This window comes from Artemia sp. Qi Xiang Cuo, chromosome 1 (assembly GCF_049724085.1).
Source record: "Artemia sp. Qi Xiang Cuo chromosome 1, ASM4972408v1, whole genome shotgun sequence".
Taxonomy (NCBI): domain Eukaryota; kingdom Metazoa; phylum Arthropoda; class Branchiopoda; order Anostraca; family Artemiidae; genus Artemia; species Artemia sp. Qi Xiang Cuo.
The window spans coordinates 10,876,525-10,892,919 of NC_142794.1; the positions used below are offsets into that span (position 1 = coordinate 10,876,525).

General features: G+C 34.4%; 1 protein-coding gene across 5 annotated transcripts in view; it reads right to left on the reverse strand.

Moving 5' to 3' along the window:
- LOC148956003 (uncharacterized) overlaps positions 1–16,395 on the reverse strand; it is a 166,747-nt gene that overhangs the window by 73,567 nt on the left and 76,785 nt on the right. For 3 of the 5 annotated variants that reach the window (XM_089088900.1, XM_089088678.1, XM_089088755.1), the window contains exons 8-10: positions 10,697–10,759; positions 9,673–9,924; positions 5,069–5,212 (exon numbers count right to left, since the gene is read on the reverse strand). In XM_089088900.1, coding sequence (XP_088945026.1) covers positions 5,069–5,212; positions 9,673–9,924; positions 10,697–10,759 — 459 coding nt within the window. The remainder of the gene's footprint in view (positions 1–5,068; positions 5,213–9,672; positions 9,925–10,696; positions 10,760–16,395) is intronic. The other 2 variants (XM_089088828.1, XM_089088975.1) reach the window with 2 other exon arrangements.

Below are 16,395 nucleotides of genomic sequence, written 5' to 3' on the forward strand. Positions count from 1 at the left end.
CCAGCATGGGTATCACCAGTACAAAAAAAAAACAAAAAAAAAAAAAAAAAAAAAAAAAAAAAAACTAGGGGTTTATTTTATCAGTAATGAAGGGGACAAAGTTTTTTTCATATCTGGAGGTTAAACAACGGATGGGGGACAAAAAAGGGACGGGTTCAGAAACTGTACGTGGCAGGCGGTGTCTGAATGGGGAGTGTCTTTTGGGGAAAATGTTTTCCGTGCGAGGGTTTATTATTGAATTTTTTTGCAAAACGGAGGCACAGCGTTCCTCTCCTGTGCTCAAGAGTTTCCAGCTTGGCCTTTTTTAGAAGGAGTGAATATGGTACCAAAGTTTCTTTAAAAATTATTCTTAGGGCTCTTTTTTGAATAGATTCAATTTTATCTGATTCATCACGGGAGATGCCATGATGCCAAACTGGACAAGCATATTCAAGATGCGGGCGGACAAAGGAAGTATAAATCCTTAAAGAATGGGATGGGGGGAAGTTAAATTTATTCAAGAGCTTAAGGAGAGACATGGATACATTAGCTCTACGGACAATATCTTTCACGTGGATATCCCACTTTAAATTAGAGGAAAATGTAACCCCAAGTAATTTAAAGGAAGACACAGAAATATCTGGGGGGATAGGGTCAAAGAAGGCGGGAATAGATTTCAAGAAATTTATCGTAATTATATTTGATTTAGTGGAATTTACTTTCATATTTAGGTTCTTAGCTTCATCCGAAATGTGGGATAGAATTTCAAGGGGGTCATTTTTAATATTCCTGTGACATACTTCGAGGATCGTCAAGTAATCCACGTATTTCCACCTATGGGGGAAGTCCTTACCAATATCATTAATCATGACTAGAAATAAAAGTGGTTCCAATAAGGTTCCTTGAAGAATTCCACAATATATAGGGAGTGGGTTAGAGAAAATATTTTTGTATTTAACAACTTAGGATCTATTTGAAAGAAACGATATAACAATATTTACTAACAGAGGATCAAGTTTAAAGTTAACCAGTAGTGAACGAATTAGGATTGTGTGGTCAACCAGGTCAAAAGCTTTTTGGAAATCAACTAAGACAAGGTTCAGCCAGACATTTGGTTTATCAAGGTTACTTACGATGGTGTGCATTAAGTGCACAAGGTAATGGGTGGTGGAAGTTTTCTTAAAGTTACTAAACTGCCGGGTGTCAATACCCGGACAAATTTTATCCTTAAGCCAGTCACAGAGTAAGCCTTCATAAAGTTTGGAAAAAACAGAAGTGAGCGTAATGGGGCGAATGTTGGCAAAAGTCAGACTGGCGCATTTTTTAGGGACAGGTGTAATAAAATCTTGTTTCCAGTAACATTGAAATTTACCAAATTTTGTCATATGGTTGAAAAAAATTGATAAAGGCTCGGCAATTGTGTCCGAAAAGGCTTTAATTAAGTCAACTGGGATGTCCAAGGGACAAATACTTGATTTTATAAGCTTTAGGATTTTATTTATAACATCAGAGGGAGAGATAAAGGGGAAGGAAGTATTGGGAGGAATAGTTTGACTTCAGCCAGTGAAATGGGGGAGACTTTGCCCGATATAAGCAATGTACAAGGTCAGACCGGTGGCAGTCTTACTAATGTATCCAGTGAAATTAAAGTGAACTTTGGAAGGACTTTTTCCAAATATTACTTTAATATTTCTGTATTATTGCTTGTGCTTGTTGGAATTTAGATCTTTGAATTTATTATTATAATAATTAGAAGCTGCTTTTCTTAATTTTTTCTTTAGGAACTTCCTTAGACTAATAGCCTCAGTAATGCGACCTGCTTTGAAAAAATTGATTCTTTTCTTATAAGTTTTTTAAAAGACTCAGTAACATAAGGCTTATCTGTAGAACACGTTTTAAATTTTTTCTCAGGGAAGTGGAATTTATAATTACTCTTCAATATATCTTGAAGGGACAAAGCCATGTAGTCAACGTCATTTGTGTGATACACAGAGGACCAATTTTCAGTAGTAATCCAGGAGCCAAAATTGAAAAGTCCTGAGTCAGTGAGAGGTCTATAAGCGGTTTCAGTTATAGAAAACGACTGTTTAACTTTAGCCAGCGGAGATAGGAAAAGGCTAAAGTCGTAACTACCCCCTAAAGGGGGCAGAGTGGAGACAGGTTTGTAAAACTTCGAAAGATTAGTGCAAATTAAATCAAGAGTAGTATTGCCTTTTGTAGTAGGGACATTAACGACCTGTTTTAAATTAAAAGCGTGTGAGTTAAGCGTTGAGTTAAGGAATTATGGCGTGGCTTGTATATATTTGATTCTCTAATCTCTGTTTGCAAAATCTAAGAAATTCTGGAGCGAGTTCAATTCCTCATTCCTATTAATGCATCAAAGAATCATCCATTTTATAGGATTTATTTTATCTTGGGATTCGTTGGGATTCTCACTGTTGCTTGTCTTCTAACCATACATTTCACTTACAACTCGATGAAATCATCCCTGTCACATATATTCAAACCATACCGCACATTTTTATGTCCAATATTTTCGTTTGGGATTCGTTGCTAGTCGTCAAAAGGGCGAATCAGTAACGTCTAAGGAACAGCTGAAGTTTGAACTGACGAGGTATGTTGAGGGGCATGTTGAAAAGTGATTCAAGGGCTACAACCCCCCCCCCTGCCCATTTGAGACACCCTCTCCCCTCAACGATGATCAAAATTTTGAAAAATGATTTTGTTTAAAATAGACAAAAGAACTAGTAACTAAGCCTTAGGGGATACAATGCCCCCCAAAGCCCCCACGGCAAGGGTTGCAAATTATAAGATTTACCCTTTTAAAATTGCAGCATTTACCGTAAGGTAGAGGGGGAATTTATTATTCTGAGAGTATTCGAAAAGGCAAGACTTTGGGGAATGTGGAAGGGCATGCTTGATTAAACCAAACACTCCAAGCTTAATTAAACCTACTATATACATCCAGATTTTTAAAAAGGCGCATCTGCAAGATCTCAGAATGGCTGAGAAATTTCAGTTTAAACTTTAAGGTATGTTGAAGAATTATTTGAGGGTAACCTGTCTCCCTCCCATGCCCTTTTAGCTGCAATCTCAACTAAGACATTTGATCAATATATATGTTGCCCATTGTTTATATATAAGGTTGGTTATTGAGAAAAGGGGGCATTTTTGATCCTGATTCTCCAAAAAGGCTAACGATATCAAGGAAAAACCTTAAGAAAATATTGAGGGAGATGTAAAACAAAGTCAAAACCCACCATATGCATTGGGACCGTCAAAAGGGTATGATAACAATATCTGAGGAATGGCTAAGGGTATTAAGTTGAAATTTCAAATCATATTGAGAGGGAAGTTGAAAAGGGAATGGAGGGCAACCAGCCCCCCTCTTTTCGCCCTTTTAGATGGTCCCCTTTACTCTAACAGGAATCTCAAACAGCTATTTTATTCAAAAGAGCCACAGTTTCTAATAGCTATGCCTCCGAGAATACCATGCCTCCAGAGATTCCGGTGCAAGAATTATAAATTATCATTGGAAAAGTGGGGAATGTTTGATCCTGGGTGTATCCGAAAAGACTAGGGGTATTGAGATGAAATTTCGGGAAATGTTGAAGCAGTATTTTGAGCTGAATCAAAAGATACTATTTGCATCGAAGTTATCAAAAAGGCGTATGTGCAATATATTAGGAGCGGGTAAGGGTATTAACTTGATAATTCTTACTACTACTGCGACTGCAAAAACGACTGATTGCGACAGTGACTACTTCCGACTCCGACAACTTGCGACCTTGATTGCTTACAACTGGTGCTGATATTTAATTGTGACTACTCTCTGCGAACGTAAGGGGATGCTGAACGAAATCAAAACATACGTTGTGCATGCTGATTGCCAAAAGGGAATATTAGCAATATCTCAGGAATGCTTAGGGAATTAAGTTGAAACTTTCAGGACATGCTGAACAGTGGTTGAACTTTCAGAACATGCTGTACAGTGGTTGAACTTTCAGAGAATACTGAGGGGGATGTTAAACTAAATAAAAAAGCATTAAGTACATCTAGGCTATCAAATGGGTATGTCTGCAATGTCTTAGGAGCGGCCAAGGGTCAGAATATTCAATAAAAAGATAGTATCCATATTTTGGTTGTCAGAAGGGCGTATCTGAAACAACCCAGGAACGGCCAACGGTATTTCATTGAAACTTTTAGGGAGTGTTCAGGAGGGTGTTGATAAAAACCAGAGGCCACTAATTAGAACTATTAAATTAGAATCGGATGCTTTTAATCTTACGCCAGTCATGAAAAACTGGAGAAATGTTCATCATATTTAACAAAACAAAACTTTGGCAATCAAAAACAAACAGAAATCAATAAAGAAAAAAACTTTCCAAAAAGAAGTTTTTTAAGAAAAGTAAAGAGCCATATTAAACTTAAGACCAGCAGAAACAATTCCTATAATAATTCAAACTCAGAATCACCAAAATTACTATGAAAGATTAAATTAGATCCAAAATTAATTACTCGAAAAACACGATTTGACCACCTTGCTAGAGCCTTATTCTAACAAGCAACCTTTTCAGAATAGGGAGGGGATAGAAGAATTCTCAAATAAAAGAGACATGGGCTGATAAACAAAAAAAACGTCTCTGTTAGTGTTGAATCTATCAAATTACATAAGGAAAGGGGAAGAGATCTTTGACAAATTTTTTTTGTTTTTTTTTTTGAGGGAGGAAGTCAAACCCCATTACCTATAAGAAGAGATACATCAATATAGTATTTACATTAATCCCCAACAGCTCAAGGATAAAGGATAAAAGGATAAAGATTCTCCTGAACCATTACTGGCACACAGGGCGTCGAGTCGATGTTTCAGATGCTGGGTGTTTTTACAGGAACGAATAGTAAGCCTGTTGCCCCGCCTGCTGCAGCGGGGATCGAACCCTGGTGCTCCGTATTGGCAAGCAGAGCATCAATCCAATGTGTTACAATAGGTTACAGCTTAAGGAAGAACTTCAAATTACAACTTGGGTAAATCTTTATTTTGGGAGAAGCTATCGAGCAAAATTGCTATGACAAAATAAAAATAAATTACCAGATCTTTGAGTTCTTGAAAAAGGTGTGGTGGTTCAGCTGTGGCAGCACGAACCTGAGGACTATCGCTCCTATCAGATCCAAAGTTGGAGGCAGCTCCGTCTGGCACAGGTCTATCACCATTAATTTGACGGAGGAACTCTATCTAAAATAACAACAAAGGAATAAGAAACAGGTAAGAATTACAATAAAGATAATATAAGAGCAATAAAAGTACAATTTTATATTTTGAAAACCTTAAAAAAAAGTTTAGGATAAATATTAAACTTTCAATCAAAATCAAGGACTTGTTAGGGATACATTCAAGGATTTTTTTAAGGGATAGTGATAAATAAATCAAAGGATTTACAGGGATAAATCAATGATACTTTTAGCTCGTAAAAACAGCCTGACTTGTAAGATTATAGAAAAACAATTTCACAAATGACTAAAACTTGATACAGGTAACCATAAGTTTCCAAAACATGAAATAATTTTCATTCATTAGAGAAGGAGTGTTACTTCTCATAAGGCCATCATTATCGCGTTTGGCCTTATCATTCCTAATTTGCGGACAGCCCCGTTTTTCCACGAAACTTGGCACTTGCGGGCTAAAACAAATATTATAAAGCGCCTAGAAAAAAATTATTCATTATACGGACAAACCATCAATAGATGATTTTTACGCGGAATCGTATTCACCAAAATATTGCAGCAAAAAACAATACCTCTTTTCTAAAACAAAGCCAATTAAATTAAGCACGTCGTCAAGATTAAAATGCACTATAATTAGGATAGTCCCAACTTAAAAATTACAAATTTATATTATTACATTAGCATTTTAGAAAATCAAACTAAATTACAAAATTATAGCTAATATATGCCTCTTTGTACTCACTTTACACATCGACTAATTTAGATCTAAAATACTTACTTTATCTCGCTTCAAACTACGTGCGACATGCCTGCCTTTCAACAAAAATTTGGAGGGGAGAAAATTTCAGCAATTATTGAGGGGATACAAATGAGTAGGATATGAAGAGGGGTTGTGGAAGAAGTCAATGCCTTACTTTTATCGCTAATTGTTCAGCTGAAAAAGCATTGGATGATTCCAGGTCGAACGAGGTGAGACACGCCAAATTTTGTGTTAGGAATTTGGTGATGGAAGAACCGGAGCAACACTGTAAGGGGTCTTGATTGGAGAATCAAATTCCCAAATCATGTAAACTGAAAATCCTAACAGGATTCCGGCTGAAACAATACATAACAGTAGAAGCTTTCCAGGCTTGGGGATGTCAAAGGGGCCACAGGAGTATTTTATCATTCTGCCTCAAACATGGTACAATATACTTACCTCTCTGCAAAAACAGGAACAAAACGTATGGGGGAGGGACCACAGGTCCAATTTTTACATCCAATTGTACTAATTGAAATTCACGTACCATGCTAATTTAAACCAGTAGCAAAATACATAACTCTACTAAAAAGTTGTCATATGGGGGTTCTACTTTGGTTTTCAAGAAAGAATCTTTTTCTTTTTTTCTTTTTTGTTGGAATCTTTTTAATGAAGATTAAAAAGATTCCAACAAGGGGCAACATACCTATATTGTGCAAAAAAACTTGCGGTGGAAGGGCCAGCAGGGCCTCTGATCAGCTTTGTTTCTCCAATTATACTATTTAAACTCCTTGTGGTATTTTGGTTCAAATAGCGTGAAACATACCTACATTTTTTTCTAAAAGGCCAGCCTCCAAGGGGCGGAGGTGCAGATAAGGATTTGGAGGAACCATTGGCTATGTCCCAGTTCAGGCTTAGTCAAGTGACTTTTAACACTAGATGGAGGTATCTTCGTGGTCCATGGGAAAATGGTCCTTATTTGGATCTTTAAATGTTTCTATTTATTTATTCTATAAACAATGGCGGTTTTGAAGTGATGGAGCATATATCCCCAGGATATTTCCTGGGGATGGAAGGGAGGGGTGGAGTCAAGCAAAAAATCAGCTATATGTTTTTTCAAATATATTATATATTTTTCAGCTGGATGTCCTCTTGACAAATCTTGCCCTCCTGTATGCATTTGTGGCTATATTAATAAGCATGAATGATACTACAGTCTGTAAGGAGATTTGAAGGATTCATGGGGGATTGGATTTAAAAAAGAGGATTACATTCGACTATTAATCCTAAATTCAAATGAGAGCATTTACAACACGGCATGTGTTTTAAATATTAGTATAGCTTTTTGATTTGCGAAAACTAAATTGACTGCCACTTGAAAACAAATTTTTCTTGGAATTTCAAGCGCTGTCCTACCATTCTTACAAGTAATAGTGAAAAGAAGAATAGTGTTCAACGTGTATCTGCTATTCAGTAAAGCAAAAATAAGACCAGTGTTTATGCAGGTTGGCGTCGAGCGGTAATACTACACTTGTTAGTGGTATATCTATTCGTTTGAACCCATCGTTTGGTGTCAATTCTGCTCGTTTTGCGTTTCATTTATTCACTCATATTCTATTTTCATTCTTTTTACGGTTTATTTGCAACATCGTTCTTCACATTTTGTTGAAAAACTGTTTTTAATCAAACTTCCGTTCATTTTTTTTTTAATGACAGCAGTCCATATATGGATTGTATGAAGGGACTAGTTATAAAAAGCAGGCAGTCGTGCAAGCAGTGGCTGCGGCACCATAGAAAGGGAGCGATTTAAGGGTTAGTCATCAAAGAGTTAAAATAAATCGTGCTAGCAGTAATTGTGAATGTTTGGAAGTTGAAGTGGTAGGTACAGTTGTGGTCGTGTGGAAGGAGTATTAGTGGCTGTCATGGTAGCAGCAGCAAGGTTGGATGTTTTCTGCAAAGCTAAAATTTTTAGTACGTTGATAAGGTAAGGAAATCAGTGCTTAGAAAGATATCTTTGGTGACATTTCTACAGATTTTGGTAAAGGCTATTCGTCTTAAGGCTATACCAAATTGAAAGATTGGAATAAAGAATATATTTTGAAAATTCACTCAGGTTGACTGCCATATGCATGGTGAATAGAGCAGAAAATGATAAAGATTAACCGAAGCAGCAAATGCACAGGTACGTCCTGAATACAACATGTATATGTACAATATGTATCACAACATATTCGACACGAGAGCTACATACTTTAATTTCTATAGACATCCTCGAATAAAGATTTCCCTTTCGTAATTGTAATTAGCTGCTTCTTGACCCTTTAAATAAGGTCATTAATAGTAGTCCATTTTTTAAATATATAGGCTGCATAATGCATTTTGTTTTAAGATACACAAATTGTAACTTGTTACAAATAACTCAAAAGCTTTACGGATTAAAAGCTTTTCTATAACGCCACTTGGAAAATATCTAGGCTGAAATATTATTAGGCTAAAAAATTTGCTTTGTTTCTATACGCTCATATCAAAATTGTGGCCCAATATTTGTAACCAGTAGTTTCAAAACTCTTAGGTTCAAGAACCTTTTAGTTCATTATTCTTTTTTCAGATTCTTTTTGTTCTTTTTGTTCGTTTGACTCTTTTTGTTCGTTTATTCTTTTTGTTCGTTTGACTCTTTTTCTTTTTGTTCGTTTGACTCTGATTGATTGTTTAGTTTGAATCAGTGATATTTCAAATCAATGTATAATTTTGTAAAACGATGGCTATGGCTGTGATTCTCATATAGTTTATATGTTTAGTGCTTTTTTATGACAGAACCGCTGCTGATCGGCATGACCGTGTAAGGCAGTTGAATATAAAATTGTTCTATATTTATTTATTATACCTTAAATGAGCGTTTTAGTGAAAAACACTTAGCGTGAAAAACGCGTTTAGCATCTTTTTGTTTAAGATGCTTGTTTTATTACTTTTCTCTCATTGGTCCTTGAACGACCACTTGTTGAAAAAGAGTCGACATGGCTAAGCTGAGGATTTGCGCCCCAGACTCTTATATTATACCGACTAAAAATTACAAAGACCAAAGAATTAATCGATACAAACTGCAGTGGAAATGAAAAAATTATCAATCTTTTTTTATAGCAAGTGCTTTGCTTTAGGACACCTATATTGCTATTATAGCTGAGTTTCAAATCCTTTAAATACCAACTATAGCAGAAAAGAAACACAATATTTGAGTTTTTTCTTATTGTTCTTTGGTTTATGACAGTCAGTCATTTCAAACCCAACTTTATAAGATCCCAGCCACCACGAGTCAAAAGAGGTCCAACATATCTATACTTATGAAATAGGGGAAGGGGCCTAACGTACTAGGGTTCGATTTCAGACCTTGCCGCTACGTATACCAAATTCTATGCGTGGCTCATATTTCAGCAGAAAATGATTTTCAAAACTCGTATTATGAAGCCTGTTTGAAAACTGGCATTTTTAAGACATTTGGGTTTTTCACTGGGAAATGTAGCCTAGTATACAGCAAAAATGATAATTTTAACTCAGTATTTTTAATTCATAACATACGAATCATCAAGTACCAGCTAATATAAAAATCAAGCATCATGTGTGGACAATGTGCTTGTCATATTTTTATTTAAGGTGATCACCCATTTAATACCATTCCCAAAATTATACTAGACCTTGGCAGTTTAATGTCGAAAAAAGGAACAAGGTTATCCAACCTGGTCATTTAGTTCTTGTTGAACCTTTCCTTGCTCAATAAGGGTTTTCCTCAAGATGTCAAGCTCCTCTCTGAGTTGAATTTCAGCTTCTTGCTTAGCGGTCAATCTCTGATCGCTGTTCAAAATTACCATGTTTAAGTCAGTGATTTTTTCATTTGCGATTTTCAGCGCTTTCTCCAACTTGACACTTGACTCAGTTGCATTTTTACACATTTCGTGTCTTTGCTCTAGCTGACGTTCAAGTGTTTCAATCTATAAAAATAACTTTATTCATTGAAAAAAAAAAACAGATTTCAAATATTTTGGCCAAAAGAAAAAAAAATTAACATAAAATGATAAGCGATTTCATTAGGAGCTCCTGAGGAAGGGGCTCCACCTCAATAACTAGTCAGAAAGACCTCCCGTGTAAACTGTGAAAATATTGGCCAGAAACGTACGATCTGGACTCGCAGAGAAATATATGACCCCCGTCCCCCTCCTAAACTTTGCAATGATACGCTTTTGTCAAATATCCGTCTACAAGATTAAGCCATGTCTATAGAAGTCCTGTCTTCAACAAGAAGAGTAAGTATCCTCGGACAGTACAGTCGAAAAGACATTATTGGTAGACATTTGCTGAAAGTAGATTGAAACATGGGTTCAAAATATATTAAACAATTTCAAAACGAAAACTAATACAGCTTAGGTGTATATTCTCTCCCTCGCTTAAAAAAAAAAAAAAAAAAAAAAAAAAAAAAGAGAAAGAAAGGAAGAGATCACCGAGATCATTTCTTGAATTTAGCAAACCAGTTCATTAATCTGCATAATGAGAAAATATACAATATAAACTGTTAGGTCGACTATATTATGACATACACTCTCATAAAAGTTAGTTTTTTTTTATAGCTGGCAGCCGTGCAAGCCTATCTTAAGAACGATATGGAAAGTGTCAAATTCACATGCTTCATAGAAGAGATGCAATAATATGCATAAATTTCAGGTTGTATTTAGAGGCAATAACACCATGCATTGTAATATAACTCACTCTTTTACGCATAATTCTGCATAAATGCCACTCGGCTTTTCCTCTGACATTCGACTTTGAAACCTACATAGTTAAAACAAATCTATATGTACAAAGAATATTAAAAATAAAACGAAATAATCAACTCGTAAAATAATTGCCTACGAAAGGAAAAAAGAGAAATTTGTTTATGCAGAAGAATGTCCTTCAAGCAATGGCCTGTAGATTGTTATTAGTCTACCCAGGGCCTTCAGAAGGATTTTAAGCAGGGGCTCCAGCTTAATAGGTCTTAAGATTTTAAGATTAAAAATATTATATTAAAAATATTAAGATTTAAATATTAAAATTAAATTAATATTAAATATTAATTATTAATTAATAAAATTAATAATAAAATAAAATTAATTAATGAAATTAAAAAAATAATATTAAATATTAATTAATAAAATTATATATTTAAATATTAATATTAAAATATTAAAAATATTAAGATTTTTTTAGAAAAGGTAGCAAGGCTGGGCTCCACTTTTGATGACGGACAAATTTCTAGATGCACTAAATTGATGAAAAAACAACATAATTTCCAAACGAAGTGAAAAGCAATTAAAACAATTTCAGCAATTAAAGCAATTAAAACAACAATTAAAGCAATTTATAAACAATTTCAGACGTAGACGACAACAGGGCTGCCAAAGGCGGGGATTTTGCCCCCTTAAGGATTTACAAAACAACAAAATTAATCCCTCCCCCCAGATTTAGAAATCCTAAAGATTTTCCTAATTTCTCAAAATTTCAGCCTTGACTTTGGGATCTTGGGAATAGTATACACAACCCTCAATAAGTATAATAAGTATATAAGTTTTATTATTTAGTATTTTTGACAGACATTGGAATTTCACAAGTGAAGCTTGGGACATTATCAAATTCTTTGCAGTGGTCCTTGATGACTATGATGAACTAGCCTTATTGTTTAGCAGCTAAAAAGCAATACACTAGAATTATAACATAAAGACATTAAACATTATGACCGAAAACAAAACTTAGCAAGGTTTAGATTGTAGCTGAAAATCGAGGTTCAGCCAAAATTTAGCTGAAAATTGAGGTAGTAACTAGAAATCTAAAAGCTATTGGATAAAGGCAACATTTCTCGAAAGTGAGCGTAAAAAAAACAAATTAATTCCAAATAATAATTCAGTTCCTTTCCTATATTAGAAGAAAAAAGAAAAGAAAGATCACTTTCCCATAATTCTAAACCCAAATTAGAGAAGAAAGAAATTAGACGAGAGATTACTTTCCTATATCGGGGAAGAGAGGAAAAGGAAAAAGAGAGATTGCTTTCTTATTTTAAGAAAGAGAGGAAAAGAGAGATTATTTTCCTATGATTCCTTTCTTATATCAGGAAAGAGCTGACAAAGAAAGATTACTTTCCTATATTGGGAAAAAAATATATTACTTTCCTATATTAAGAAAGAGAGGAAAAGGAGAGATTATTATCCTATGAAACCTTTCCTATATCAGGAAAGAGAGGAAAAAGACAGATTGCTTTCTTATATTAGGAAAGAAAAGAAAAGAAAAAAGAGAAAGATTGCTTTCTTATGTTAAGAGAGAAAACGAGCGATTATTTTCAAATAATTCCTCTTCTATATCTGGAAAGAGAGGAAAAAGATAGATTACTTTCCTGTAATTAATTTCCTATATTAGGAAAAAGATAGATTACTTTTCTGTAATTAATCTCCTACATTAGTTTTCTATAATGGTAGAAGTTTGTTTTAACTTCGTTGATTTACATCTATGACATACTTTTGTAAGCGAGTAACATCATTCTATATGTCTGAAGAGACGAATAATCCCAGGTTTTAAAATTTTGGTTTTAAAAGGAACAAGAACTCTATGTTTCTCTCTAGCCCTAACCGCCTAAGACATTTTAGACATCCATACTGCTTATTTGAATCATACTTCTTATCTGATTACACATATTTGATTAGTATATAAATATGTAAAGCTTGTTTGATTAGTATACAAATAAGCTATGTATTAGCTTCTGTATTAGCTAATTTGAAATGATTTTGTAGTGCCTAAACCTCTTATTTATGAATTTTTACCCTGGGGCTTAAAGCCTTTCACTCTTAGAAAATTGTATAAGTCAGTAATTAAAAGTACTATTTTGTATGCGGCTCCAGTATGGATTGGGGCCTTAAGAAAAAAAAAATATACAGAATATGTTACAGTCAGCACAAAGATGTTCAACCCTTAGTATTTCAAAGTCGCTTAGAACTGCTCAAAATCATGTTATTACGGCCCTTTCTGGTGTCCTTCCAATCGGTCTAAGAGCAATAGAATTGGCAGTGATGAGGTTTGTTAAAAAGGGACGTCCCCTTTTTGGCCAGATATTGTGCATCCTAGTTTTCCTTGAAATAAATATTCCGTTGATCATGCGTTTTTACCGATGAAATAGTTGCTGAGTTGCTAGGAGTTGAGTTTCTGATGGAAAATTATTTTTCACCTTTCCAACTGAACCGCAGTGTTTTAAAAAATGCTCTATATAATAAATGGTATGTAATATTTGAAAATTATATGAGTAGTTGGCCTGCTAGATTTTTCGAATGTAAAGAAGATTTAATTTGTGCGCAAAAACTTGAACCAAGTTATATTTTAACTCAGTTTATAACAGACCATTCGAAACTGATTTTTTTTTACATAGAATAGGCATGACTGATAGCCCAACGTGTGAATGTGGATGTATAGAAAACTGTGAGCATGTCCTGTATGATTGTCCTTTTTATGTTCGTCAGAGGTTTAATATTATTTTTGAATTGAGAGAATATAATGTAAACTTCCCTTTTGATTTAAGTTTGATAATTGGTGATAAAAATGTTAGGAACATAGTGAAGAAATTCCTGTATAGCACAAATAGCTTTGATGTTTGAGGTTATTGTGAAAGTTCTCTGAGGATGGATTAGTGAATGTGTAGTTTTTATTTCATTCTTTATAATATTTTTTTTTTTTTTTTTTGCAGTTCGTGTATCTTCCACAATTTTTTCTTTTTTACTAAGATACAGGCACATGCGCATTTTATAACAATGAATCTTTGGTTGTCACAAATTTTCTGAGGACAAAAGGCAGAAATAGTACTTCAAGAGTAATTTTTGTCGTATTTTGGAAGTGAAGCTAATGGTGAAACCGAAGGAAAAACGATATTAAGGCTCACATTCAGCTAGAACAGGTTGCTAACCTTTAGACATTCATGGACAACTAAAATATCATTTTTTATTAGGTAAAAATGATAATTATAATGATATATATATATATATATATATATATATATATATATATATATATATATATATATATATATATATATATATATATATATATATATATATATATATATATATATATATATATATATATATATATATATATATATATATATATATATATATATATATATATATATATATATATATATATATATTATATACCTTTATGCTTAATTTGTCCTCTTCGATGTTAGATACAAGTAAATGTATTATCCACATATTTCCATATCTGGGATCTTCTTCCCTTTTGGGTAATAAAAATAAAAATATTATGCGGTGTCTGCAAGTGCTGTTGAATAGTCATGGATACCTCTTGACGGTTGAGATCCTTCTCTTCCATATATTTACCAACATTTATAAACGTTTGTAGATGCCCATCTGCCAACCGCGTTTCCCACGGTGATTTTCTTTCGAAAAATGTCTATCTTTCCTCGTAATATAAACAAGTCCTTAAGGTGTCCTTGCAAAGATATGTTTTGCTCATTTAACAGAGAAAAAATATCTGCCAGGTATGCCAGCTTGGCTTCCCACTGAAAAAAATGTCACTGAAAAAAATAATCTAATTTCTTCACGCAAGAAGAATAGTCGGCTCAGTATTTTGCCCCTCGCTAGCCATCTTACCTCAGCGAGAAGAAGAAGGCAAGTGTACTAGGAACCCGTTTCTTCGCAGAGCATTTCAAACACCCGAGAATTCAGAGCTTTGTGTCTAATTTCATTCACAAGTTTTATAGCACTGGATAATGCTTCGTTTATTTCTGGGGACATTTTTTTTTCGCCACAAGCTGCTCACGACGTATAATGCAATGGGTAGACAAAATGTCTGGGTGAGTAACATTTTGTACTCTTGCAACAACTCCTGAGCAATGTCCAGTCATGTTTGTAGCACCGTCTGAACAAACATGATTTTCTTCAATTAATGTCTTCAATTCTGCTCCTGAATGTGTTAGTAGACACAGGAGTTAACATCAGTCTGGATTAAAAATTGAAATAGAATGAAACTTTTTTGCAGAAATTTGTTCGCAGAAATAGAAAGGCAAAAGGAAATGCATTCAGTTATAGATGTAAAAAAATGTTTTTCTTTTTTTTATATTCATGAAGTTAAAAATATCAAAATTTTTTAATAATGGTCCCTTTTCTTTGTGGACCACCTAAATATTTTCATGGACCACCAGTGGTCCAGGGACCACGGGTTGGCGACCGCTGAGCTAGAATACATAAATCTGTGGTGAAGTATTCAGAGGAATTTCAGCTAATCTTTTGCTGCACTTTCTTCGGGCTTAATTTGAAAACTGAATTTTCTTATTTTCAAAATTCCTCAAGACAATAATAAGCTTTGGGCCCTTTACCCATTTTAACTGAGATTTTTATATCATGAGTCTTCTGATCGCTCAGCCCGAGCGATCTTTTCATCGCCCATGATTCTATAAGCTGAGTCGACCTAATTGCTACCTGGAGAAGTCTGTGGGGGGGGGGGGGGCACGGGAAGATATGAAAGATTTGCTCCCAAATACACACTGCACTTCCGGCCAAAGGCAGAGAATCAGGATATCGGCACCTGAGCCACGCAGACCATTGGTCAGCATGTATTTTTTTTAAGTTTAAGTTTTGATCGTACTTTTAGATTATGATCCTATATATATTATCTTTACTTTTCCCCTCACCCCTAGCGAATACTGTTATTGAGATTCACATTCTGATCCAACTTCTCATTCTGATCCACAGATTCACATTTTGTTAGCAATCTATCAACTTCTTTTGAAGACAGTTGTAGGGGAAAAACTGCCAACTTTACAAAATAAAAGAGGATAACTTTATTATAGAGGTTAAAACAAGCAATTTCTAGGAATTTCAACGAAACTTTTTTTTACAATTTTTATACGATTTTTAGTAAACTTACGGTAAGTTGTCACAATTGCCAAGTTACATATGAGTTTCATATGGAAGAATGGTCAGTATACTCCTTGAAATTGATAAAAGACAAAAATGAAGGCAGTGAGTAAACCGTTTGAGGTGGATTACAGAGTGAGTCATGACTTGTCTATTGAGAGGTAGGTCAATTGACCTTGACCCTGGCATTGGTAATGAGGAAAAAGGAAAACCACACAGAACTGAGCTGTGCCTTTCAGGTTTTACTGAATAGTTGCCAAAAAAGTTGTTTCTATATAGAATTTTTCCATTAATATTATATGACAATAAACAGGGATAGACTGGAACTGTCGATAACTAATGTGATGTATCAGGCACGCATGTTAGAAAAAAATTTAAGAGTCAGGGCAATAGTAAAAAGATCTGATAATTTGAATAAGAATTGCTCAAAAGTTAAAGAAAATCAAGGAATATTTCAGAGAAAGATTGGGTCTTGCATATGAATGAGCGGTAAGCATCCACTTACGAGGGCTC